This window comes from Salvia hispanica, chromosome 5, assembly GCF_023119035.1.
Source record: "Salvia hispanica cultivar TCC Black 2014 chromosome 5, UniMelb_Shisp_WGS_1.0, whole genome shotgun sequence".
NCBI classification, from domain to species: Eukaryota; Viridiplantae; Streptophyta; class Magnoliopsida; order Lamiales; family Lamiaceae; genus Salvia; species Salvia hispanica.
Genome location: NC_062969.1, coordinates 12,893,640 through 12,920,776, shown reverse-complemented (window position 1 = coordinate 12,920,776; position 27,137 = coordinate 12,893,640). Strand labels below are relative to the sequence as shown.

Sequence of the window (27,137 nt, the reverse complement as noted above, 5' to 3'; positions counted from 1 at the left end):
TTGTCATTTGGAATGTAGTAGTAATAAATAAAGAGCGAAAGATTACATGCCCCTAATTATATACCTAGTACTAAATATTTACTATGTTTTTGGTCAAATTAGTTAAACTAGCCTTGTGTTTGTGAATCCAAAAAATTTGATTAGGGGTACTGAGGATTGTCGACATTGCGACGGAGCAGTTAGTATCCTGTCGCCATTGAGTCTTCTTGTAAATCGATTATTATCTTAATCGTTTATAATATTTGGAACGCTTCAAGTTAATAATCGATTATTTTTAAATTAAACTTGGATTCACAAGCCACACACAAAGATGGGGAATTGAAAAGGATGAAACTTGAACTGAAGTTAAAAATACATAATGCACAGATAAACGACGCTATACACATTGCCAGAAAACAATGCTGAGAAGAGACACATGGAATCCTGCTATAATCTGTTACAACCCCTTCCCCCACCCTTACCTGTTAAATATAATTCCAGCAGGAAATAACTACCAGAAACATACAGTAGACTATTTTTTCAACTGCAAAACCAAATATAGTAATAATGAAATAATAAAAGACTCTACAGTTATGATTATCGGCCAAAGCCTTTCTATATATACAGATCAACGCCAGCGTGTTGCTGGCTTAAAGAGCACAACATTGTCGGGTTCAAGTGACTGCCTCCTCGTAGTTGTTTGATTCGTCCATAGGCTAACTGAGAAATGACAGCAAAGTCTGCGGGGGAATATCAAACGAGAGATCTTTTGACTCAGAAACTTACTAGCATGAATGAAAAGACTGTTTATCCTTAAAAAAGAAAACATATGTACCTCACGGCATCATAGAAAAGGGGACTGCCGGATCACAGAGATGCTGCCAGAAACCCACGGAACCTCTGAACCCTTGTCTGAGCGTGCGATCCTGCTGGTTTATTTTCCCTTCTCCTTCCTAAACGGATAAAGGAGTCTTCTGTGTCTAGTACATAGGAGATCTGAAACACATTATCATTAAACAATGGTAAACCTAAAATTACCATAAACAGAATCAAGATTCAAATATAGCTACCAAATAGGTAGAATTAATAATAACAAATCCAGTCTATTCAGCAAAAAGGCACATGCATTAGTGTCACTACAAAAAGCTAGGAAATCGGGAATGTTTACTAGCCTAAAATGGAAATAAAGAGGTTTTTAATTTTCAGTAAATGCTTAAAGAATATTATCATTCTGTGCATTAGATATGAAATCAGTATTGCGATCTACAAGCTCTAACACAGCCGCAGAGCAGAGTCACAAGAAGTAACTCCTAAGTAACTCGAATAACATATGAGATCTCTAATCCCTATGGCCCGTGTCTACCAAATTACCATGCCTAAGAGCATGCCAATAAACATTTTAATCTGTCCCCTACCAGCCATCCCTGGATTTTAATTTTATTAGTGGAAAATACAGATCTTTAATGTCTGTGAACTACAAAGGGTGCAAAATTAAATTAAATTAAGACATAAACATTGAAAATTTGAACTTAGAGTTGGATTAAGATATTAGTTATTGGTGGTTGAGTCTGTTCCTCAAAGATTTGCTAGATTAGAAATCCTTATTTGTATTGGTAACACAAGAATGATTTACCTGGTTCCTATGAAAGTGTACATATTTCACTTTTTATATAAAGTGTGAACAGTTATTGACTCAAACTCCCAACATATACAAAAGGGAAAAGATGAATAATACCTTGAATGAGGAGGCAGCCATCTTGCATTCCAACCCATGCATTATCATAACATTTTCGGTAGCCATAGATAGTGCGGTAGATTCATCAAGGTTAGCATACTTTTGCAAATTCCTGCAACGTGTTACAAGCCAATCAGGCTTTGAGATGAACCAATCAAAATTGAGCAGTTCGTGAAATATCTAGCTCAAGAGAAAATTGATTATCCGGTAAGTATATCTTTCCCGTCTTCTTGTCATTAATTTAGCCTGGAAATAGTTCAGTTTGAAGGAGCAATAGTAGTAGGGAGTAGCTATAAATGTTTCAGATCCCTAAAATCGTTTACAAGGCATAACCTTACCAAAATCAATGTTCTTTCAAATTGCACGCAATCAAGTGTTTTCCTTTCTAATCATTCCGGTTACCACGTGGAAATTACAAGAAAGTGGCATATACGTAATTGGTAACTGTACAAAATCAAATGCAGAAGTGCACAAGCTATACACTATATCATAAAAGTCCAGCAAATAAATAAGCAAAAAGAACTTATTGCTGTGACAACCATGTATGATCCCAGTAATCCACAGGTTCAATTCATGCCATATTTAATATTCCAAAAGACCAAAGTGTTTACATGTAAGGAAACAACTGCAACCATCCCTGCTGATTTATACATTTGGTTCAGGAATGCCAGGGCGTCAATCCATGGAATTTAACCATTTCTTAAAAGAAAGGGACGCTCCTCTATTTCAAGATTGGACTGATATCAATACCTATTCAGCATTACTGGTGATGACAACTTTTTCCCGCGAGCAACCGAAAGATAATCGTTATGAAGATAGGATGAAAAATTAGGATCTACTGAAACAGCAACTACTTCTGACTTCTCATTTCCGTCATCCATTAATTGGATAGATAAGCGAGTGGGTGAAGTCGTCTACAAGAAACATGAAACAACTGAGCAACAAATTCATAGGTAATACACAAAGCAAGTTAATGGGTTTAAGGAAAGCTATTTATTAAGTGAAACCTACACACTGAAACCGGTATATGTTCTCTTCATGCAAGAGGACATGGACGTTTTCGTAATAAACTGAATCAACATACTTCTCAGGTTTTCTAGAATCTTCATATTCATACAACTGAATAAGCTTACAGTCCACTTCATCACTTGAAACAGTTTGGAGCTGCAAAGGAAGTAAAGTACTTAAGTAATATGAGGGTATTGAACTTAGGAAAATCCAGAAGAAGCTAATGAAGTTTACCTGTTTGACCAGCTTATATATTAACTTATCTAAAGTGAAGAGCATATAAGACTGGTTTCCAATCAATGATCGACAATCATCTTCAAATTTCGTATTATCAGAAGATCCATCAAGTAAATTAAACAATGAGCTCGTGAACCTGCACACAACTTACAGCTAAATAAGTTAAGCAATATGGCTACAAGAACTTCAGAAATTATACTATGCCTTCAAGTTACCTGGCATAAGGATCAGAACTATCATCATTTGTTGTTCGCCATTTACTTTCAGCAGATAATGAATTCACCTTAGCTGACAATATTCTCTCATACAGTGTCTGGTAACATAGAAAAGAATATTATTCAGCATTAAAATCAATATCATAGGAAATGCTTAACCAATGAAGCATCTTTGCTGCTTCATAGAGTTTCTATGATCATTTTATGAACTTTCCCCTCTCATGATCACAAAGTCTAACTTGATCAAGAGTTGCAATACAACTACCATGAGAAAATAAGTGCACAAAAAAATCATAACTTCATACCTGATGCAGCCGAAACAACACATAAAAGGTGTCATTTCCATAAAAAAACCGCTGATCCTTCTTCCCAGCACCTAGAATTGGAGATGCCGCGTACTTTGACAGAGGTTTGCAGGTCATAAGAAAACGTTCGGACTGTGGTACTGATGCACCATCTGCTCCTGTATCGTGAGCTTCGCTATTGTTCTCTGCCTCACCTTCACTCTCGGCTTTACCATTAAGGTCGTGCTCTCCATCGTCCTCTTCATCATGCTCTTCACGTGAGCAATCATCTGCAGCAGACTCACTGCCTGAAACATCTTCTCCAGCCTCAGAAACATTCTCACTCTCCTCATCATCTGCATCCTCATCGTTTTCACCTGCAGCATCTGCACAATTCTCTTCACGAATCCCTGTTTCATGTTGCATGCCATCAGTGCCACAATTTTTCAGAGGCAATGTTGGTGAAGTATCATCCTGATAGGCACCATAATTATCTTCAAAATCCCCATTAGGGGACAGCTCACCCTCTTCTTTCTCATTTTTATAAGGACCAATCACATCTTCCTTGTATGCAGTTAGTCTAGATCCTTCTGCAAGCTCACCATTTTTCAATTGATTCAATCTCACAGTCTCCCCAGCCTGTTCCCACAAGAATTAGTTTGAGAACCAACTGAATACGTACAAAGTACAACAGTTTACATATCAAAACCAAAGATATAAACATAGCAACCCAACACAGAGAGGGCATGCACATATATAGCACAAGTATTGAATGGGGGGGGGGGGGGGGGGCAAAAAGGGGAAGCATAACTGTGATCTGAATGTCTACCCAAAAAGTTTTATGTGCATACCTCTAAAGAGTGTAAATCTCCTGTGATAGGTTTGGCTCCATTATTTTCCTCAGAGTGGCCATTATTTAATCGCAATAGGTTTGCACCATGCCCTTGAAATTGTAAAGCTTTTAAATTAATTAAGAGAAGACAAAGTAAATTAAATTATAGATTCTATTGTCTGTCCGCTAAAATTGTATGTGTGAAACAATTTTCACAAATCACTACTGCGAACTTAAGCATCAGAATTTATAAATGCTTCATTATGTATCCTAAATGCATACATACCAAGATTAGCATCTGATCCAGAAGAAAGAGCTGCATCAGTGTTGGTTAATCTTTCACCAGCTGTAAGCCCTACCTTAGCATCTACATTCTTTAAGCTAAGCCTGCCTGAATTGTGTTGAGGAGAAGTAGACAATTCACCATTGCAGTTGGGTTTTGGTTGCTTAAAGTTCGTCACAGAAGCATCAGCATGGGGACTATCTTCACTTTCTGTTGTGCCTGTGACAGTATGCTTAATCGTTTGATGCTTTGAAGCATCATCTTTGGTAGCCACATTTGACTGTGGCCTGGAGTGAATGCCCAGCATTGGCTCAAGAAAAGTTGTCCAGAATCTCAAAATTTTATTGATCTGTTCTTTTGTTGAGCAGACTTCTTCGCATGAGTATTCGATAATCTTATAAACATCATCATGAATCTCAGCATCAGAATATTCAAATTCAATGTCTGGAACAATAGAGTGTCTATTTCCAGCAACAATACTAAGTAGCACACTATCCTCTTTCTGCCTTTTCTCCTTGATTTCTTTTATTTCTGCCACTAAAGCTGCCCATTGAGAGCATGAATCAATATCTTTTCAGAAAAAGTAAGATAGAAAAAAAGGCAAATATCTTTGATTTGTAGTATATGGTTTCCGGATGATTTATGGATAACTATATTGACCTCATGCCAATTGTTCAATACCTAGCCTCATTAACAAATTAGAACTATGGCTGACCATCAAAAGGATGAAAAGTATCTTAGCAGAAGGAAGATGAATAGCAGATTGTTGCACACAAGTGACTTATACTTATACACCATGACAGTGATGCTAATAGTACTAAGAAGCCACAACAAAAGGGTAGACTGACATATGATTTCACAAATAACTAAAGGTTCTTAGTGACAGTAGGAAATAGAAGATTCAAGAGGTAAAAACATAGCAGTACCAAGCTTAACAGAATATAACAATTTGAGGAAGAGAGGTGTGTGAGCATGTGTAGTGGGGGAGGGGGGTGCTCAGAAAAACAAACAATGGCAAAGACTTCAAGTCCTAAAGGAAAGCAGATAGCAAAAAACCTAGTGCTTATCATACTAAACCGAACCTAAGTACAATTTGTTTACTGCTTTAGGGTTCAGTAACAATCCTTATATAGAACAACATTAACAACTGGAAGAATATACTATAGGTCCAAACTCACCTTTTGTGCTCAAGTTCTTTGAATCTTGTTGCTTGAAGTAGAAACTTCGGTGGTCAAGAGATTTGTAATGGTTCTTAGAATATATGTCAGCCCAAATTTTGTTAAAATCCAAACGACACTTGGTCCAGTCCTCCTGCTTCTGCTTAAGTCGGGTTAGGACAACAGGCAATGCATGAGACGGATTTTTACGCAAAATGTCCATCACATCAAGACCATGGTCACCGTATAGGCGTTCAATGCATCTTAAATTCAGAGCTACAAAAAGAAAGAGAAGCACCCCTTTATCATTGATATGATGATATGAATACCTCTACACTTTTGCTAGGTTTTTAGGGGGTTGGGGGAGGTCAGAGTTGAATAGCTCTTTTGAAATAAGTTCCTACTCAATACTCCACAATGACAAACCTGTAAAATGGTCTTCGATCCGTATATGACTGTCTGAATCAGTTGATTTGTTAGTAATACTGTTCAAAAGCTCCTCTGCTCGCTTTGCGGTTGAACTGACAGACTCCAATAACAAGTCTAGCTCAAATCTGATACATAAATCAAATCAAACGGGACAAAAATCAACATCCCCTAAGGAATTTCCGAGATGCACTTTCATTACACTATATCATATACGGGGTTGCAGAAATACAAGGGGACACAGCCCTATGCAGCGAATAAAAGTATAATAAACATCACACTAGCTATACCACTAGTAGTTAAGCATATAGAGGACTAGGTGGCCAAAGTCTTTGGCAGCATACCTATCATCTTCACACCTAAAGAGGCTTTCTTCGTACTGGTTTCTTCGCATGTGTTTAAAAGAATAATCCTCACTACCAGATGTCACCGACACCCAGTGATCATTCAAAACTTGAGCACCAAGCTCTGACCTCTGGCTAGCTAAGGGTATTGGATACTGCAAGAGAAAATCCGTGATAACAAAATATTAGAAAGAGACAGCCATTACTTCTTAACCATGTTTCAAAATAAGCACAAATCATTCTCACATCTTCTGGAAGAAGCCGATAACTGGGGGAGCAGCGTTGACAATTGGAAAGGTCCAGCTCTTGAATGGACTTTCCCCAGTATTTCAAATTGTATCTATCTTTCTCTTTCCCTCCTTCCACTTCACGTTTTGGTTCTTTCTCTTTTTCCTCTATTTTGATAGATTTTGAAGTATTTCCTTCATTCCATAATGTTTCTGCTATCAAGAAAATTCTCAGAATAAGAATCCAAAAAGCTTAGTGATAGCTGATACCTGCAACAGTTGTACTGTCGGGGGGGGGGGGTGCACTGGCAATTGATACAACAGAAAAAGGAATTATTTTGTAGATGCAAGAGTATATAAAGGGAATTGTTACATACTTTTGCCCATAACACCAGCCAAGAAACCCTCTGCAGAATACAAACTTGCTTAGCAACGAAACAATTCAATCAAAATTACAAGCTCTTCAAATCAGAATCTATGATTACCTAAACGCTCACAGTGCTCCAAAAATTCCTTGAAGCCTTCCATGAGATCAGGAAATTTACCAAGTAAATCAGAAACCTGAAAAAACCTTGTATAAGAACTGGAAAAAATGAACTCATGAACATATCCAACTAACATTTATGTTTTTAAACACAATACCTAGAGGAGGAAAAAATGTCTTATCCTAAATAACTTAAAACAATCTATGCCGAAAGAAACTACGGATTGTGAATGCAACTAAAATAATGTCGCTCAATCAAGAAACTATGGATTGTGAATGCAACTAAAATTAAAAGCATAAATAAATACTGAATATGGAAACATGGGGAAAATCAGAAGACACTAAACTTTCTGAAAGTAAGAAGAAACTAAAAATGATTGGTAGGTAAGTATTCTAGTATTTATAAAGACCTAGGTATACACTAAATGGTGATTCACACGATGTCCATACCAAACTCTGTAATTCCTTTCTTGTAATGATTTCTGTACTGTAAATGTGAAGGCATTTCAAAAATGCTTGGTAATCATCCGCACTGCGCAACCTCTCCTTCACCTTTTCACAAAAGTCGAACTCATGGCTGTACATACCTTGAATGAACAAACAAAACTGAGCATAAGTACCAAGCCAAATATGACAAAAGAGGCAGTGAGACTTCTCCTCCTTTGTATTTCAATTTCTTTTTTTCACCTTTTTCCCCTTTCCTCTTTTGGAGTATTGGAGGTATATTGAAGTGAGGATATTTGATATTTCCGTATCAGAACTTCAAGAATTTGTGGTGCAAAATGATGATTAAAAACATAAAACCTAACCAGCTCTTCCATATATGTAAAGAAGCCGAAAAATAAATGCACTCACTTTTTGATGCATCTTTATCATCCCCATAGTCTTTCCGAACAGATTTTCTTTTCTCGGAAAGCCGATGCATGGTAGCGTCCTTATTGTTCTCGATGTCAGGATCTCTGTCATCAGGATCACGGTTTTTCGTATCCCTATTGTCTTTTTCAGAATGTTTCTTCAGCTCTTTGTGCAATCGCATAACGCTTTTATCATCATCAACATCAGGACGTTCAACACTAAGATCTCTTTCTCCATGGGGACCTATGATCCTATCCCTTCGCGGCCGCTGCTAAAGATTTATGTGACATCCATTTTAGCAAGGAAAATACAAATCATGTGCTTAAATAAATGTAGAGAAAGAAACCTTATCAACATGAGACTGTCCTGTTGTGGGTAGGGCAGAGCTCCTCTCATCATAACGATGAAAAGAATGCCGTCCAAAAGAAGCCTGAGGAGCTGACACTGTGGATGAAGTATCTGGCAGAAATCTCGTGAATTCATCAAGAAGGTCGGGGTGGTCCTCAAAAAGTGCTGCAACCTGAAACTACAGATATTAGGACCTAATATTTAAAAAAAGAATAGGAATTGATAACAGCAGAGAAGCAGACCTCTTCGTAAACCTGCTTTATACCCTTATGTTCTTTCCGGTACATATTCAAAATGTCCAAGAAAGATTTATACACGTGATCGTCATTTTGAAAACGTCTCTGCAGGTTAAAAACCATGGATATAAAATCATATTACTGGACTTTCTCATAAGCTAAATCCTGCATATTAACAAAATTTACCACCTTGATCTTATTGACAAAACTAATAGCCTCCTCAAACTCAACAGTCCTCTTTGCTGGAGCCTCTTCCTCGTCAGTTAGGGTAATTTCATATCCTTTGGGCAAGAATGTATTAAACCCAAGTATAAGATTAGGATGTCCTTTAAACAACTCTTTCACCCTAGCTATGACCCCAGCGGTGTCAATCCTGTCAAAACAAATAATGAGTTACAAAAAAAAAAAAAAACATTCCATTCATCCCAAGTAAGCAAGAAGCTATAACCTAGTGAAACTTATTTACCTTTGAGCCTTAAAATCTTTCATGACATCAAGGAACCTATCATATTTTTCCCTTTGATCCTGGAACATGTCCTTAACATCCTTCAAATAACTCAATGCATCATTTGTCGTGAGCTTTTGCGCACCTCCAGCTGTAACAGCGGTACCACCACCACCATTAACACTGCCGCCAGCACCACCACCTCCTCCTCCTACTGCCCCAACTCCATCCATGCCCCCACCCCCACCGGCTATAGGAGGATTTGGAAGGCCATACCTTAATAAGAGTACAGAGCAAACTCAATTTAAGTTCAATTTCTCGGGTAACTGACACTCGCCACATAAACATTTATTATCATAATCGACAAAAATAAACAGCTGGTGACAGCTATGTGCTGCGTATCAAAATCAATAAATATATGGATAACTTCTTCATGCTTTTGAAAATTTAATTTAGAAATTCCAACCAACGGAAATCCTAGTATTGGTGAAATTTTAAATAGTATCGGCAATCAGGTTTACAGGATAAGATAACCCCAAGTAATACAGCCAAAAATAATCAATTTTTCTTTACCTATTAATAAGCAATCCCAGAAACACCCTTCCCCCAAACCCCACCTAACCCGGCCAGCCTCTCCGAAAGAGAATTTGTAGTTAACTTCCCCAGACTCTTTAAATATTTCATTTAGCAAATCCAGCCAACGATAATCCTCATCGTTATAAATTTGTAAGACGTTTAAGAGACGGCACCAAGTAGCGTGGACAAATAAATTAATACATTCATTTATTAATGAGCAATCTCCAAGATCTTCCCCCAAACCCCATCTAACACAACCAGCACCTATAAAAGAGAAAGTCCGAGTGTTAAAGCAACTCACGTCAAAAGAACAAAAAGGCACCGACAAGGATGAAGATCCAAACTTTTGATCTCAGATAGCTCTACCCCAATCAGTATAACACGATAGCATAATTAAATCTTATATTTCCATAACAATTCTTCCAGCTGCCACTTGCAAGGTAGCCTAATTAAACTTTAGATAAAAGACAAGAATCGGCACCGAACAATTTTGATCAAGAAGACGACAACGGAGTCCATTCGATTAGGTTACAAAGAAATCAACAAAACCACATTGATGGAAGAAACATTAAACCAACCAAAACGTCAAAGGAGACAGCAAATAATGTATGCAATTAAATCACTGACCATATAACATATCTCGATATATAGAAACTGAAAAAACACAAAAAATTAGAGAGAGAAGCTCACGATTCTCCTCGAGAAGAAGAGCCGAACGGTCTCTTAAATTGAGGGTTTAAAAACACATCATCCCGCAAACGCTTCATCCCTGCGCAGAACACAACTACTTAGACAATAACAACAATTGAGCAACACAACAAAAGCAAAAACACACAATTTCAGAGACATCAAAAAAGTAGAGAAAACAGCCAATTTTCGTCCATTTTGGATAAAAATACCAACCAGGAAACACTGCTTCCGTGAGAAAAACGGAAAAGTGAACAGATCTAAACTCAGCAGCCAATAATTCAACAATTAGTTACACTTGAACAATTCCGGTTTTGCACGCTCTACATCTCCTTAATTAATTAATTCAATTCCTCCGCTCTCTCCACCGTTCACCGCACAAATCAATAAACACGAGTTTGAGAGAGCAAATCAAACGAGAGATGTGAAGGATGTAGAGAGAATTTTGTTAGTTTCACGAGAATTTTTGGAGTTTTATGCAGGGGAGAGAGATATAGGTCTCTTTTATAGTGTATAGAAGAAATACAAGTGTTTTCAAAACAATGTTACCTCCGCATATATTTTACAGTATTAAAATGCTTTTTCCTCTCATTTATGTAATAAAATGATATAGTAAATGTTTTTTACGAAAAAATTTCAGATCGTGTGCAATTACAATTAAATATTTGTGGTGCCTTAATATTTTGATAAACATGTGTATACGTATGTACTACATAATTACAATTTAATATTGGAATTATTACAAACTTAATTGATTTATATGTAATGGGGATAAGTCTGCTAAAAGAAATAGTGTATGTTGCAATCTGCAAAATGTGGGTAATTTAACTAAATGAATAATTCCAGTCTCGTTTATATTCTTAGATGACGTGTTTCGGAATATCTAATTTTATTAAAATTTTGAGATTTTAAATAGTACTATTTCGGCAATAACCCTAACCCTAATCTTAATCCTAACCCACTTCAGTTGTAGGCTAGCTTATCGGGCCAACACGTTTATGCATAATAAATAATGATTATGATTTTTGTTAATAAATGGAGTATGTTATTGTAACAAAAGTCAAATTGTGTTTTCTCAAATTAAAACATTTAATTTTATTTTGGATAAAAAAATAAGTGTCATTCAACATGAATTTACATTGTACTAATAAGTTAAAGCATGGGAGGTAATGATTTGACAAATATTTATAAATAAATGGTTATCTTTGATTGCATGTTGGAAAAATCAAAAAACATTGTTACATTATAAATCTGTATTTAATAACCAAATTTGTGTGTTAATGAATTACGACTCGAACCAGTTTTGGGCTAATCCAGTCGGTCTCAAACATTATATTCAGGCCCATCGAGGTTTTAATTTGGAATAAAATATTCGGTCCTTACTATTTCTCGATTTATTCAGATTGATTGATTTACCAATAGTTAATCAAATTCCTAATTTATTGGAAGAATTGATTGAATGTTAGTGTCTTAATATCGAGGATAGACGTTTAACAAAAATATATAAATAAGAACAAAATAAAGAAGTAAAACTATATATCAGTGGTTGTGGCATGTCAGGAGAGAAATGGATTATCCTGTCGTGTTGTTAGCATATCGTTACAATGCAAATTGAATTGCGTTGATATAGTGTTGGTGTCATATTTGTCGCGTGTATCCCTAATTAATCGTGTTTGTATATGACTTTGTCGTATACTACTTCATTACATATTGATCTCATAATAATTCCAACCCGCATGAATTATCAATATTCCAAATGATATTCTCAATAAAAGATGCTAGTAGAACAAATTTTTGTGAGAAAAATGTACTTTTTTTTTTTCTTAATTAGCTTTTTCTGACTTTGTATGATACTAATCTTTCTATTCAAAAATAAATGTCACTTTTCATTTTACTACGTCTCACAATAAATATCACATTTTATTTTATTGAAAAAAGTTTTTTTCACATAAATATAAACATATATTTTGTCTCTTTAATAATTACACACAAAATAATATTTTTAAAAATTTCATAAACTCATACTTATCATCCAAGTATGACATCTATTGTAGTACATTCGTAATTGAGCTTTTAGTCAAGTGCTGATCTTTAAGCTCATATAAACAATATTGTTCTAAAACTGTCTGGGCTTAGTTCGTTGAGAAGTGGTTAGAATATTCCACCCTTTTGTATAAAATGATTATAATCATTTACACCACGTTTCTATTGCCAGATAATGTGGCTTAGAAAAATAAATTATTTATTACTTATATAATTTTTTGTGACATAAATATTAAAAGAATTATTGATAGTTGATACCAAGAAAGTAGTACTTGCCATTTTCCTGGTTTCTAATTACATAGCCTAAGTGCCTTATTCTGATTTAATTGTCTTTCGAATCATATACGGAGTATAAAACTATTTTAAAGAGCTTTAATTGATGATTGTGAGTTAAATTAAAGATATGGAAAGTATTACTATAATATTAATACAAAATATGAGTCAATATTTTTACAAATTTCGTTATTATTCAGTTTTGGCAACTCAGTATTTTGAATTTCATTTTATGTATTCAAACCCAAAGCTCAGTTTGATGGAAATTGTTTGATTGTACACTACTAATTTAATTTGTTGTTGTGAGTTGGTAACATTTTTTTTTGGTATTGGCGATATGTGTACCAAATCCACCTTCAGTGAAATTTGACTAATCCTACTTAATCAAATTTGTGAGTTAAGATCAAAAGTCTTTTCAGCAGGTGACGGAGATTGTTACATTAAAAGCTGACTGTAAACTACTAATTTTATTTATTACGAAACCTTTAATTTTTTTGGGATCCTAACACTACGGCCTTCTCGGCAATAAAAAAGTTCTCATGGTCTAAACTACATCAAAAGTAATGAAATGGAATAATTAAAGGACATTAATCTTAAAAACTATTCTCCCCGTCCCAATTACTAACATCACCTACTCTACTTTTCTTATCTCTCCTACTCTATTCCACTCTCCTATTTTATTTTATTTTCATTTCATTTATTTAATATAATTTCTTATTTTCCAAGTTTAAAAGTTTTGCCTCAACTATAAATTTTGGTGGATATTTTCTATAAAATTTGAAATTAATTTAAGAAACTAGTAAATTTTAAAAGTCAGGTAATTTTTTCAACCGAACGGGAATAAATTTTTTTTGACATATTCTGATCTTGTGTGGCAAAGCCGTTAAATATACATTGCCGTAACTAAATTATACACTTAACAACATCAATTTAAAACAATTTCTTTCATTGGAATCCTATCAAAATTAGTGAAGAAATTACATTATACATACAAAATGTCTTACAGATGTTTCAATTTAGTACAGATATTTTATAATAACATAAATCATCCAAAATGTTTAATTAGGTTTTCAACTTTATACATTATGTCAAAAAATTTCTAAACGCCGTCAATTTTATCCATCCTCCACCCAACTCATTTGTAGAATGATGAAAAAGTTTCATTCTGAAGAAGAAGAAGAGCACGCCAGTAAATAATGTAAGAAAAACATCCATACCTCAATTAGAAAAAAGTAATTGGATTGGCTAAAAAAAATCTTATAAAATTAACTTTGTCCAGAATTTTGTTGGATTTGATCACTCTCCACAGACCTTGCAACTTATGGACGGCATGAATTAACTTGGTACCAAAAAATTTCAGTTTTTCTCCCAACTTGGTATGACATTTTTTAAGAGCTTGAACCGCTGGTCATCATTACATTTTTATGTTTCATGATAGAAGAAAATAACAAAAAAGTTCATTGACTTGAATCTGAAATATCAACCATTGTGCAGCTTTATTTTTTTCGACATACAGAATATTGACGGTGTTAAAGAAAGAGAAACGGAATGTAAAAATTTAACACGAATAAACATTTTGTATGATTTAGGTTAACTTAAAATATTTAATATTTTGTATTAAATTGAAATATAAGTGAATTTGGTATGAATGGTATAATTTCCCCAAAATTAGCTATGATCCAAAATTTTCAAACTTCCATTTTGAAGAACACCAGCTCCAGATTCTTTAACCATGAGTACTACACTACTACTCCTTTTTCCTAAACGCATATTATTTCGATTGCTACAGTAACCCCATTGTTCTCTCTCTTTCTCACTGCAACCCTTCGTTTCACCTCCACCCCGCTTTTGACCGTCGCAGCCATCACATCTTGGCTCTCGTCATTGTCGCTCCCTAGTATTTGTTGCCCCACTTTGCTCCACCTCCATTTTCGCCTAGTCCACCACCTCCTTCATCTTCATTTTCATATCACATACTCCCTTCGTCCCGCTTAATTAAAGCAAAACATTTTCTCTATGGCACAAGATTTTATTTGTTTTGTAAATTGAGTGGACCGAGAACAGACTAGATATGCTGATGTTTCTATTCTATAATTGGATGTTTGAAGTATGGCATGTGACATAATAGGTGAAATGTTCAACACATTGTTGAAGATAGATGTCAATTGGTTGTGTTAGATGTTTTCGCTGGTGGTGACCTTCTTATTTGGTAATGTGAAAAGCATCGGGAGTAGGGCTGTCAATTTGGGTATCCAAACCTGAAATCGGTATCTTTTGCTATCCAAACCCCGAACCTCGATAAGCTTTCGGTTACTTGGATTCCGATTCGGCTATCCAATCCCAAAAATCAGATATCAAAATACCTTAATACTAAAAAATAATTGAAATATTCTTTCCAAGTTACAGTTTTCCATCTTGTTCTAAATCACACTATATCCATAATAAATCACTAGCAAGTAATAAGCTTATATATTTTATAATTAAAATCATTTTTATGCTAAAAATGTTTCAGCCATTCAAGTAATCTGCTTAGAGTACTTATCAAATAGAAATGATTTAATCAAATGACACGAATAGTATATCAATAATTTTTGATCGGTTGCTTTGTTTGTTCAACATAAATCTCGACTTGTTATTGTGTATATTACTTTCGAGAATTAAAAGTTTTCATTTTCAACTGCAAAGTCTTCTACACTAAAAGAGAAAAATATTGGTTTTTAAAACTCCAATCAACCTTGCTTCTAAAAAACTCTATCTATAACGTTCATAAACAATAAACAGGGAGTAATGAATTGTAGAACTTGCTATGCAAAAGCACTGAGCCAGAAGATGAATACCGGGTCAAACAGCCAAACACCTTTTCAACACCAATCAAATAAGGCTTTTCAACACCAATCAAATAAGGCAATAGTATGTTGTAGGAATATATAAATGAATGAAGCATAAATTCGTCAATAAAGTAGTACTCCCCATATCGAACTCCTTTTTATAACTCATCGGGATTTCATTTCTGCATTTTTTCAGTTCACAAACAAATGTGCGCATTTTTTGGTACGATGTAGATTGTAGACTATAATCGAACTCCTTTTTATAACTCATTAGGATTTCAATTACTTCAATCTTTCAATTCACAAACAAAATGTGTAGTATATTTTATTTGACATGACTTTGTGATTATTATATACAGCGAAAAGAGTAAAGGTAAAAACTGATCTCGAATATATGCTCATTTTATGATTTTGGTCATATATTTTATCTTTTGAATTTTTGCATCCTGAACATTTCAACTCGGATCACAATTGGTCATACACTAACAATTTTGTTAATTTTTAAACGGTTTTAACCCGAATGAGACTCTTAAAACCATCAAATCGGTCAAAATCGTGTTAAAATTGTTTAAAAATTGACGGAATTGTTAGTGTATGACCAATTGTGATCCGAGTTGAAATGTTCAAGATGCAAAAATTCAAATGATAAAGTATAGGACTAAAATCATAAAATTGACATATGTTTAGGACCAGTTTTGCCTTTACTCCATAGAAAAATAATGTAGTAACAAATTTGAGATAGTTTAACAAAAAAAATTTATGAGAAAGTTAATAAAAATATAGTTACTGTGTTAATACCCAAATTATGGCTAAAATTTTGGTCATAAGAATATCTCCAAGGGAAAAGGTAAATGTTGAGGTAAAGTCATATAATTACTATATTTATCTTCTTTTTATGAAAATCCTTTTTCAAGAAGAAGGGTGTTTGAAAATGTATTATACCATTTCACATTTTAAAGAGTCTCCATCAAAGATGAGGTAATATTTATAACTACTAAATTTACATTCTTTTCATGAAAAGTCATTATCTGAATTATATATAGTATTTGAGAAGGTATTCCGTTGCCCATTGGTTCTATACCGATTCATAACTAGAAAGTTATGCCGGCGCTTTCCTAATCGGGCTAAAATCCCAGAAACAAAAAATACTAAAATAGGAATAAAATTGATATTAATAGAATTGCCCAAAAAATATCATGTTCGAGTGTTCGTAAAGCAAAAACATAGACGCACTCCTATGAACGTAGAAATTAGACCGGATTGGTTGAGTCGAATCGAAGTTGGAAGGTTGCATTAATGATAAAAATCTATAGGGAGGATCCAAACGAAATTTATGTTTTGGAATGCATTTTGTACTACTTTTTTATTTTACAATATAAATTACATTTTTATATTTTTTTTTCTTTGGAATTTATTATTTTTTAGAGGGAACATCTTTTTAGGTCTACGAACTTTGCCAAAGTATCATTTTAGGTCTGTAAACTTTGAAAATATCATTTTAGGCCCGTCAACTACAAATTAATATCACTTGAGGTATTATGATCTTTTTTCCGGACGAAAATGACCTTAAGGCTTTCAAAGGGAAATTTGGACAATTCTTTAACCACTCATTTTGCGTTAGAGACCTATAGTCCAATAATTTTTAACGGTAAATTTTTATATTTAAATTCAATTTGGATGGTAATTGATCTCCATTCTGAAATTCATATAAATAATACTCTGAATGACAATCCAAATTAATAGCTATCTAATTTCAAAACAAATAAACTAAATATAATTCACAAATCACCTATAGTAAGTTCTTAAAATGCAGTTTAGATTGAAAAAATAAAATAAAGTATCATGTCCCAATTCACTATCCCTAAATAATTGGCCATCTAATAATTGAAAAATTAACGCATACAATTTTTTACGGCAAATTTTAATTATATTTAAATTCAATTTGGATGGTAATTGAATTAAATAGTAGTAGTAAAAAACATGTTGGATTCTAGGTCTTTGACGCAAGATGAGTGGCGAAAGAATTTTCCAAATTTCCCTTTGAAGGCCTTAAGGACATTTTCGTCCGAAAAAAGTTTAAAATACCTAAAATGATATTAATTTGTAGTGTTCAGACCTAAAATGATATTTTCAAAGTTTAAGAACCTAAAATGATATTTTTACAAAGTTCGTGGATCTAAAAAGATGTTATATATCTCTTTCTGAAAATAGAAACAAATAGTAATACTATATCTTTAGATATTGTACTTTCCTCCTTGATAATATAGTAAACAACTCTATTTTCTTGAAAATAAAGTAATTTTAAATGATTTGGAAATCGGATAGGACCAATATTTATTGAACAATAACTCATCATTTAGGGTCCACTACAAAATTCAAAAGTGCCGTTATAAATTCTCAATAATAGTTTTCTAAATTCTAATGGTATGATTCATGAACCAAACAAGAGAATTTTGTAACAACAACTTCAATATTTTACAACTCTGTGACAACATTATTTTATAATCAATTTTGATGACCAAAATCCAGTTGGAATTGCATACGCGACTCCATAAATTTAGTTACTATGTATATTAATCAACAAAATTGAGTTATTCGCAATTTCGAAAAATTAAAAGTGGACGTATTTATTTTGGAAACAACTTTCATGTATTCATGGTGTGTGATTAGTTTAAACAAACGATCAGATTAAGCGCACTTGGTGGATTCGATATTAATGATATCATATGAATTATCACAGCCAACTCCAACTCACACAGACACACAGTCAAACTCCACAATACTGATTAAATTAAGCTAATCCCAACTTTAATCACTTTCAAGTTTCATCATTTTCCATTAAACTATCCCTCGAAACCAACCCCACCGGCGACACGCACATCGATATGCTTCTCCATTAATTCTCCATTATCATCAAACCCTACCCACCACCGCCGCCGCCCAATCCACCAATGAACCGCCGTTTCCCCCTCCTGTGCCTGCTGCTACTCTTCTCCTTTTCCGCCGCCGAGGATGACGTCAGGTGCCTGCGCGAGGTGAGGAGCTCGTTGACCGATCCCAGCGATAAGCTCAACTCATGGAACTTCGCCAACAGCTCCGTCGGTTTCATCTGCCGATTCGTCGGCGTCTCGTGCTGGAATGACCGTGAGAACCGCCTAATCAGCCTCGAGCTCCGCGATTTCGCCCTCGCCGGAGCTATTCCTGCTTCCCTGCAGTTTTGTGAGAGTCTCCAAACACTCGATCTATCTGGAAACTCCATCTCCGGTCCGATCCCCCCGGAAATATGCAGATGGCTGCCGTATCTCACCACTCTCGACCTCTCGCGAAATGCTCTGACCGGTCAAATCCCGGAGGATCTCGCCAATTGCTCCTATTTGAACACTCTGATTTTGGATGACAACAAGCTATCGGGGAGTATTCCGTACAAATTCTCGAATCTGCAGAGATTGAAGAAGTTCTCCGTGGCGAATAACGATCTCTCAGGGAGACTGCCGTCGTTTAATTCCGGATTGGAGCTCAATTTCGGCGGTAATAGCGGCCTCTGCGGCGGTCCGGCCGGGAAATGCGGCGGCCTGAGTAAGAAGAGCTTGGCGATTATCATTGCCGCGGGCGTTTTCGGCGCCGCTGCTTCTCTGCTACTAGGATTCGGCCTGTGGTGGTGGTATTTCACTGGATCGGGGAAGAGGCGAAAGAGAGGCTACGGAATCGGAGGAAGAGACGACGCCAGTGGCAGTAATTGGTCTGAGAGATTGAGAGCTCATAAGCTCACACAGGTGATGCTGTTCCAGAAGCCCTTGGTGAAGGTGAAGCTGGCGGATTTGTTGACCTCAACGAACAATTTCAGCGCGGAGAATGTCGTCATGTCGAGCAGGACCGGGACAACGTATAAAGCCGTGTTGCCGGATGGATCAGCGCTGGCGATCAAGCGGCTGAGCTCGTGTAAAATTCCGGAGAAGCAATTTAGGATGGAGATGAATAGGCTGGGGCAATTGAGGCACCCTAATTTGGTGCCATTGTTGGGATTCTGCTTGGTGGAGGAGGAGAAGCTCTTGGTTTACAAGCATTTATCGAATGGGACTCTTGGTTCCACCTTGGCCGGTAGCCCCAGCGCCTTGGATTGGTCGACTAGGTTTAGGATCGCATTGGGGGCTGCAAGAGGGCTCGCTTGGCTTCACCATGGTTGCCACCCTCCAATCTTGCACCAAAATATTAGCTCCAATGTGGTTCTCCTTGATGAGGATTTCGACCCTAGGATCATGGACTTCGGTCTGGCTAGGCTCATGGTTCCTTCGGAGTCAAACGAGTCTAGCTTCGCCTATGGGGATTTGGGTGAGGTTGGATATGTTGCTCCAGAGTACTCAACCACACCGGTTGCTTCTCCGAAAGGAGACGTGTATAGCTTTGGGGTAGTGCTTCTGGAGCTCACAACGGGTCTAAAGCCTCTTGATGTTAGCGCTGCTGACGAGCTGTTTAAGGGCAATCTGGTGGACTGGGTGAGCCACCTCTGTGGCGCAGGCCGGATGAAAGACTGCATCGACACACAGCTGCGTGGGAAGGGCAATGACGAGGACATTGTCAAGTTCTTGAAAATTGCTTGTAGTTGCGTGGTGGCTCGGCCCAAAGACCGGTGGTCGATGTACCAGGTTTATGAATCGCTCAAGGGGATGGCCGAGGAGCGGGGCTTCTCAGAGCAGTACGATGAGTTCCCGCTGTTGTTTGGGAAACAAGAGGCTGCGAGTCCAATTTGAGATGTGGATTGAGTTGAGCAGGAATGATTGGACAGAGATATTTCTGTGGTATGGTGGTGAGTTCTAAGAAAAGAAAACTGTGTGATGGACTGCGACATTTTCTGTATAATAGCTCGCTTGCATGAATATGTAGTTGAGAAGCGCTGTGTTTGTTTGAGATTTGTTGTATGAAAAGCTATTTCCTACTGTTCTAAACATTGGTTTCAAGAGTTGAATCGAAGCTCTTCCCGTCTAACTTGTTTCATCAACTATTTTGCGTGCATATTTTCTCTTCAATTAACAGGACATGATTTTGAATTATTAGTGAATTCCAATCACCATAGGAATAGCCGAATAGCAAATAAATTGGGAAGTCAGTTGAATTGAATGTCTTCTCTTCCACTATTCTAAGTCGGGCTTCAAGTCACCATGAATAATATATCGAGAGTTTGAGATACTATGACCACAAAAGTCAATGAGAAGCTAGATTTGACACATTTGTTGCCTTGTTGAGCCTATATCTGACCACTAGACATCCTTCAAATAATCAACTGTGTATTTTTTTTTCTTGTTTTGGTGATGCTCACAAAACATTTACAAATTCAAAAAAAAAAAGCTTTTGCCATTTTCTGGAGTTAAAGGAAGGAGGTTTTTACTTGGTCAATACAAAAGAAAGATTTGTTGGTGAGGGTATCAATTAGCTCGATATAGATAAGACTATGTTTCATTTAGCAGTGGACCAGAGGATTACATCTATTCCTAAATTTTTTTATAATAACCCTTCTGTCATCATAACCACAAAACTGATTAATCTCATCTTTGTCTCTGACTTCGATTAACTTAATTAATTTTAATTGGAAACTAAATGTTCAAATTGATAAATCTTAACTATATGGTAATATTTTCTTATTAGATTTAATTAGTTTTATTGGATATAATTAGGAAATACTCAACAATATGCTCATTTAGTTGCTTTATCTCACCTTTACACACAAAATTATAAGCTCTGCAATAATCTGTGGCTAAATTGCATGACCTAAACTAGTAAACTTAAGCTAATTAGTTTCATGAATATTTTCTAAGTTAAAGAGTTAACCACCACCACCCCCTGTACACAGTCATGGATCGAGAGATTAGAGGTAAAATCAGAGAATTCGTTATGTTGTATTTTATCATTGCAAATGGCTTCCTATGAAGGATATTGTCCATTGGTCATCTTCTATACTAAGACATCTTGCCTTGATTAACTAGACCTTTGTCCAGTTATCTTCCAACAAATAATAATTGTCCAATTGATTAAGTCATTTTCGGTATACCAAATTTCAGCACATGCGAATTTGGGTATAGAGATTTTCTTCGATAACATATAGTGTTTTCAATATAACTAATTAATCTTTACTTCACAACATATGAGGAGCTGAAAAAGTCATGATCGCTTGAGCACAAGTAGCAAGTAGCTCAAACTTATCGAACGTGTTTATTATTAAAGAGTAATTTAACATAATACAATAATACTGAAAATAATTCATTTGATAACAAAAAAAAGAGAACAAAGACTTCAATGGACGCAATTTCCAGCTCTTCGTCACCTTCCCCCTCCTATTCACATTTGACTTTGACTGAGCTAGTCCGGCTGGCTCCATGGCTGTACCACCTTGACTCAGAAGGAAGCTCCATACAACGGTAGACAGAGACGCAGAGCTCCGAATCTAGAGCGGGAGATGCAGGAGGATGGTGGGACGAAATCAAATATTCAGTCCATTGTTTATTTGGAACACTGCTTATTTATCTAACACTCCTATAAACACAGTTTGGTATTCTATGATAAATCAAAAAATAACCAAGAAAAGAATGAGAAGTGCAAGGTCTACTAACAAAATCGAGACCAATTCACACTCTAATCAACTCCCTTCTGTTCCGGTAGCCGCGCGCCTCTTCATGTAACGCTGATTGTTCCGTCGCATCATCTAATGTTGATTCCAGGCTACTTATGTATCAAAATATTTAAAAATCGAATAGTATAAGTCATGGTTTGTTTGAATAGAAAATGTGTCGAACTAAATAGTTAGATTACCTTGATTCAAATTCTTCACGTTTAGTAGTGGTGGGATTACAATAAGATCTCCTCTCATGATCAAACACTATATTATTGCTAAATTGCTGAGCTTCACTACTATCAAAAACATGTTGCTCTTCCGTATCAAAACCAACAACATCCGTCTTCTGCAGTCCAAACGCCTCCATCTGCGCCCGAATCACGCTCATCATATCGGCGCCATCGTTGAAAACAAACTGCTCCCCTCCATACTCGACTATATGCTGTTGTTGTTGCAAAACCATCTGTTGCTGGCCTTTCTGGCTCGCTTCCCGGTAGCTCTGCAGGGTAGCGTTTACGTAGTCCAACTCCTTGGTAGCAGCCATCAGCTGGTGATACAGGTGAGAAAGCACGCCGCAGCAGCCGGCCACCGGGAAGCGCTCTCGCATGTCGGACTCGTAGATTATCGAGCGCATGGCGTCGTCCCGGTCGAGCTTCTTGGGGAGCTTCTCTAAGATCTTGGTGACGTTGGAGACGCCGAAGAGGCGGTGGACGTTCTGGAACATCTTGGGCTGGTTGGCCGGAAAATAAGGGGCGAGGGGGCAGGCCGGGCTGCACTTGCGGCGTTGGTATTTGCAGGCGGCGCAGGCTGGGGTGGTTCCGCCCTTGACAGTCATTTTATTGTGAGAAGAAACCGCCGTAGAAAATGCGGTAACGATCTTATAGGAAGGGATTTTTTTTTTTTTTTTTAGGAAGGGATATTAGATATGTGTTAGATTTGTTGGGTTATGATGGTGGACTAAGTAATATTGTTGAGAATTACCGATATTTGGGGGGTGTCGTTTTTAAAATTCTAAGGGTTTTGACTTATCTTAATGTATTTTTAAATTAATTAGATGATTATGTATCTAAACAGATTAAGATTCACGTATCTTCCCACTTTTAAAATACTGATTATTTCAACGGAATCTGTTATAAGTATATCATAATTCATATTTATTCAAATATTATAATTTTTTGAAAAATTATGAACTATATATATTTTATTTTTAAATTTATGAATTAATATGATAATTTTCAAAATAAAAGTGATGATAAATTTTACGGAATAAATTGATTTTAATGCAATAAAATATTGGGAACAACGTCCAAAAATCTTCTAGGAGATACGAAATTAAACTTAAAAAGTTTTTGAAAATAATTAAGTAAAAAATGAAAGAAATATATAATGACAAAAATGAAACCGATAGATGTTATGCTAGAGGGATTAAATTTAGTGGAGTTTTTTATATAAAAAAAATTACAACTATATACACATCTTTTGCTGTTTTGAACTTCATGGATTTTAGACATTTTTTAGTATTGTGAAAAATTATGTAATCTGAATTTAACTTATAAAATCACAATATACATATCTATTGCGGTTTTAATATTTCACACCACTATGGTCAGATCCGTCTATCACTATATTGATATGTTCTCATCTAATTCGAAGTATATGTGTATTATGGAGTATATATATTGGGATATAAATGAGTCTTTGTTAAATACACCTTAATTGATAATTGAGGAATGATATGCTGTATACCATATTTAAGCGCTATTTTCGTTTGACGTACGTTTAGCGTTTTTTATTTTGATTTATATTTTTTTTCTAATGTATTAAAAATTGTTATTAAGATTTTTAATTTTACAAAATTCAAAAAAATCAAAGCTCGATTTGTTATTCCATCCATCATATACTTTACTAAACACAAAAAATGAAATTTACCTTTGTTCGAATCGACGTTCTTTGTTCTAATGCAATAAATTACACAAAGAATCATAAAATTTTATAGGTGTATGGACTGAAGATATGTCACTATTACTTCGTATTTCCACAAATATATATACCATTCACTCTAATTTTTGTAAGCCAGGAGATAAGAGTATGTTATTATTAAATTAATATATTCTTTTTAATTATGAAAATAAGAACATGGATATATTATGAAGAAAATTCTAGCTCTCTAGAAATATATATTTAGGCACGGGGATGCGATCATATCATAACTCATATTTATGTGATAACCTAATAACCCTATCATTTTATGGGTCAAAAGTATCATTTTTACTAAAAATGATATTTATACACGATAATTTCAGCATGCATAAAATGATACTTTTATTCCATAAAATGATATTCTGTTCCATAAAATGATATTTTTCATCCATAAAATGAGGGTTATTAGGTTATCACCATAAATATGGAATATGATATGATCACAGCCACTTATATAAAATTAATATACTTTTTAAAATTTTAAAACTGAAGTCATGAATATGTCATATAGAAAATTCTAGGAGCCTCTCTATAAACATATCAAGCCACTTGTATGAAATCTTTTGAAATTAAAGACCAGATATTAACTACTAGAAAAATATGATTTGACATTATGTATAGATTATAAATAACACAAATGAATAGTGATATAGGATAGGTGTCTATTGTAGGCATAACTAGAGAATAAATATCAGTTAAAGATTAATAAAATAATGGTTGATATTATGATTTTTTATATTGGAGAAGAAATCAGTTTACTATATTAAACATTTACTTTACTATAAGAAGGTGGGTATAATGCACATTTAACAAATAAAATAAGGGTTAATCTTTAAAATACTCTCTCATTTTCTCATTTTCTTAATTCATCTCCCGCGCTCCTCTTCTGGGTTAATCTTTGAAATACTCTCTCATTTTTTTAATTCATCTTCCGCCTTTGCTCCTCTTCTCCTCTTCTTCTCGAAATTTCAGATTTCTCACTCCGCTGCTGCCTTATTTCGTCGTTATCAACATCCAATTCTTTCATTCCGTCATTGAACAAATGAATTCAAATCAGAAAGATTTTTCAAAATGTAAGTTGTTCTACTAGTTTCTTCAGGCGAATTAAATTTCTCATATTCAGTCGTCAAACTCATTTTTTATTAATATTTCTTCAACTGATTTAGATTTGAACATTTAATTAAGTTTAGAATCAATAGTTAATTAGGCTTAAAATCGTTCTGACATTAATATTGTAATAGACTCCATGAGTAATTCCCTCTCTTAGTAATTCCTTCTATTTTATTTATGTAGGTTTTGATCGACAGAAAAAAAAATGCAATCAAAGACTCCAATCGTGAGTAATTCGTACCTTACACTACTCTATTTTTTTCATTTTAGTGGAGTAAAACGTGTTTAGAGTGAAGTATTCCATGGTTATAGTGAAGTGTTTGTGATGCATGTTATTAGTGATCTGTTTTTTAATCTCAGTGAAGTAAAACATGCTTAGAGTGAAGTATTACACGGTTAGAGTGAAGTGTTTGTGATCCATGCTTATAGTGATTTGTTTTATCACTTTAGTGAAGTAAAATGTGCTTAGAGTGAAGTATTCCATGGTTAGAGTGAAGTGTTTGTGATGCATGTTATTAGTGATCTTTTTTTTTCATCTCAATGAAGTATAACATGCTTAAAGTGAAGTATTCCATGTTTAGAGTGAAGTTTGTGATCCATGCTTATAGTGCACTGTTTTTTCATCTAAGTGGAGTAAAACGTGCTTAGAGTGAAGTATTCCATGGTTAAAGTAAAGTGTTTGTGATCCATGTTATTAGTGATCTATTTTTTCAACTCAATGAAGTAAAATGTGCTTAGAGTAAAGTGTTTGTGATCCATGCTTATAGCGATCTGTTTTTTCATCTCAGTGAAGTAAAACGTGCTTACAGTGAAGTATTTCATGGTGAGAGTGAAGTGTTTGTGATGCATGTTATTAGTGATTCTATATGCATATTGTAAATATTGAATACAACAAATTCTTTGTTATATTCACTAATTGATTTTATTCTGAAATTGTTATTATCTTTATATGTGTTCTTTCCAATTAGTGCTGTGGACCATTACAACACCGTATGCTTCAGATTTAGCACTAAAAGTATAGTGGTGATTGACAATTCAAAGAATGGTGACATTGAAGAACTTGGCTACAACATCAATGCATTATCAAGAATGTAGGAAAAACATGGACATAGATGTGAAAAAAATGATTGTAAACTTCAAGTGTTCATGAAAAATTCTTATTTTATGTTAATATCTTATTCTCTATTTACTTCACTTGTTCACTGTAAAGGTAATATACTTCACTATAAGCATATAATAGTTCACTAAACACACAATTACTTCATTGGAATAAAAAAGCAGTAAACTATAGGCATGCTGAATATACTTCACTATATGCACAATATACATAACAGTACGCTCAATATATTTCACTGAAATGGAAAACAGTACACTATAATCAATATTTACATCAGTATAAAGCATATTCACTTTCCTATAGAGCATATTCAAATGTTTACCAATATTTTTTCAAGGATCATAATTATCACTATAGAATAGTTTTACATCATTGTACACAAGAGTTAATACACTATATAGTATTTCAACTTCACCGTAAGTAAATGTTCACAATAAATGAACCAAAACATGTAATAAGTGAACTAAAGACTTGTAAGCAGTGAAACAAATACATATAAAAGTGAACTTATTCTCACTTGAGCTCAACAACAAATTTGCATTGAAATAAAAATCACTCAAAAGTGTACTAAAAATGAGTCATAAGTGCTCTACAAAGGCTACAAAGTGAACTATTTATGTCCAAATCTTCACTGCCTCTGTTTTGTCTTCTCATTCACCTTTTTGCAGTTCCTCGAATCATGGTGTCCAATCTCATGACAGTTTCCACATTTTCGACTTGGTTTCATTGATAACTTCATTGCTAACTCCTTCAATTTCTTCCTACTTCCACTCCCTTTTGTACTGACAACATCAGGAGGATGAACTTCAATAAAGTTCGGAACT

General features: G+C 35.0%; 3 protein-coding genes across 10 annotated transcripts; 1 reads left to right on the top strand and 2 right to left on the bottom strand.

Annotated features, from left to right (window-relative positions):
- Positions 1-311: 311 nt before the first annotated feature.
- LOC125186701 (paired amphipathic helix protein Sin3-like 2) lies at positions 312-10,849 on the bottom strand. 8 transcript variants are annotated; one of them, XM_048083124.1, is made up of 25 exons: positions 10,575-10,849; positions 10,362-10,440; positions 9,117-9,371; positions 8,840-9,023; positions 8,657-8,755; positions 8,413-8,586; positions 8,067-8,337; positions 7,662-7,798; positions 7,213-7,288; positions 7,105-7,134; positions 6,747-6,943; positions 6,501-6,655; positions 6,157-6,284; positions 5,752-6,006; positions 4,577-5,116; positions 4,310-4,416; positions 3,944-4,097; positions 3,480-3,868; positions 3,175-3,272; positions 2,957-3,095; positions 2,726-2,878; positions 2,465-2,628; positions 1,715-1,826; positions 815-975; positions 312-719 (listed from the first exon to the last, which is right to left on the bottom strand). In XM_048083124.1, exons 2-24 carry the CDS (start codon positions 10,436-10,438, stop codon positions 847-849), a joined length of 4,023 nt encoding a protein of 1,340 aa, XP_047939081.1. In that variant the 5' UTR covers positions 10,439-10,440; positions 10,575-10,849; the 3' UTR covers positions 312-719; positions 815-846. The 8 variants fall into 8 exon arrangements, with proteins under 8 accessions (XP_047939081.1, XP_047939082.1, XP_047939075.1 ...); XM_048083125.1 differs by having other exon boundaries at positions 3,983-4,097; XM_048083118.1 differs by having other exon boundaries at positions 3,480-4,097.
- A 7,437-nt stretch (positions 10,850-18,286) lies between these two features.
- LOC125188734 (inactive LRR receptor-like serine/threonine-protein kinase BIR2) lies at positions 18,287-20,498 on the top strand. Its single transcript, XM_048085760.1, has one exon. It carries the CDS (start codon positions 18,454-18,456, stop codon positions 20,248-20,250), a length of 1,797 nt encoding a protein of 598 aa, XP_047941717.1. The 5' UTR covers positions 18,287-18,453; the 3' UTR covers positions 20,251-20,498.
- A 1,195-nt stretch (positions 20,499-21,693) lies between these two features.
- LOC125186493 (LOB domain-containing protein 27-like) lies at positions 21,694-22,941 on the bottom strand. The gene is made up of 2 exons (XM_048082861.1): positions 22,304-22,941; positions 21,694-22,213 (listed from the first exon to the last, which is right to left on the bottom strand). Exons 1-2 carry the CDS (start codon positions 22,939-22,941, stop codon positions 22,120-22,122), a joined length of 732 nt encoding a protein of 243 aa, XP_047938818.1. The 3' UTR covers positions 21,694-22,119.
- Between the last annotated feature and the right edge of the window lie 4,196 nt (positions 22,942-27,137).

Bases quoted from the DNA above. Each gene is read 5' to 3' on its own strand.
- LOC125186701 (XM_048083118.1), bottom strand. From the start codon at position 10,438: ATGAAGCGTTTGCGGGATGATGTGTTTTTAAACCCTCAATTTAAGAGA. The intron at 8,338-8,412 runs GTTTCTTTCTCT...ATAAATCTTTAG, and splicing joins GACAGTCTCATGTTGATAAG to CAGCGGCCGCGAAGGGATAG. The intron at 3,096-3,174 runs GTAACTTGAAGG...AGTTGTGTGCAG, and splicing joins AGTTCTGATCCTTATGCCAG to GTTCACGAGCTCATTGTTTA.
- LOC125188734 (XM_048085760.1), top strand. From the start codon at position 18,454: ATGAACCGCCGTTTCCCCCTCCTGTGCCTGCTGCTACTCTTCTCCTTT.
- LOC125186493 (XM_048082861.1), bottom strand. From the start codon at position 22,941: ATGACTGTCAAGGGCGGAACCACCCCAGCCTGCGCCGCCTGCAAATAC. The intron at 22,214-22,303 runs GTAATCTAACTA...ATACATAAGTAG, and splicing joins CGTGAAGAATTTGAATCAAG to CCTGGAATCAACATTAGATG.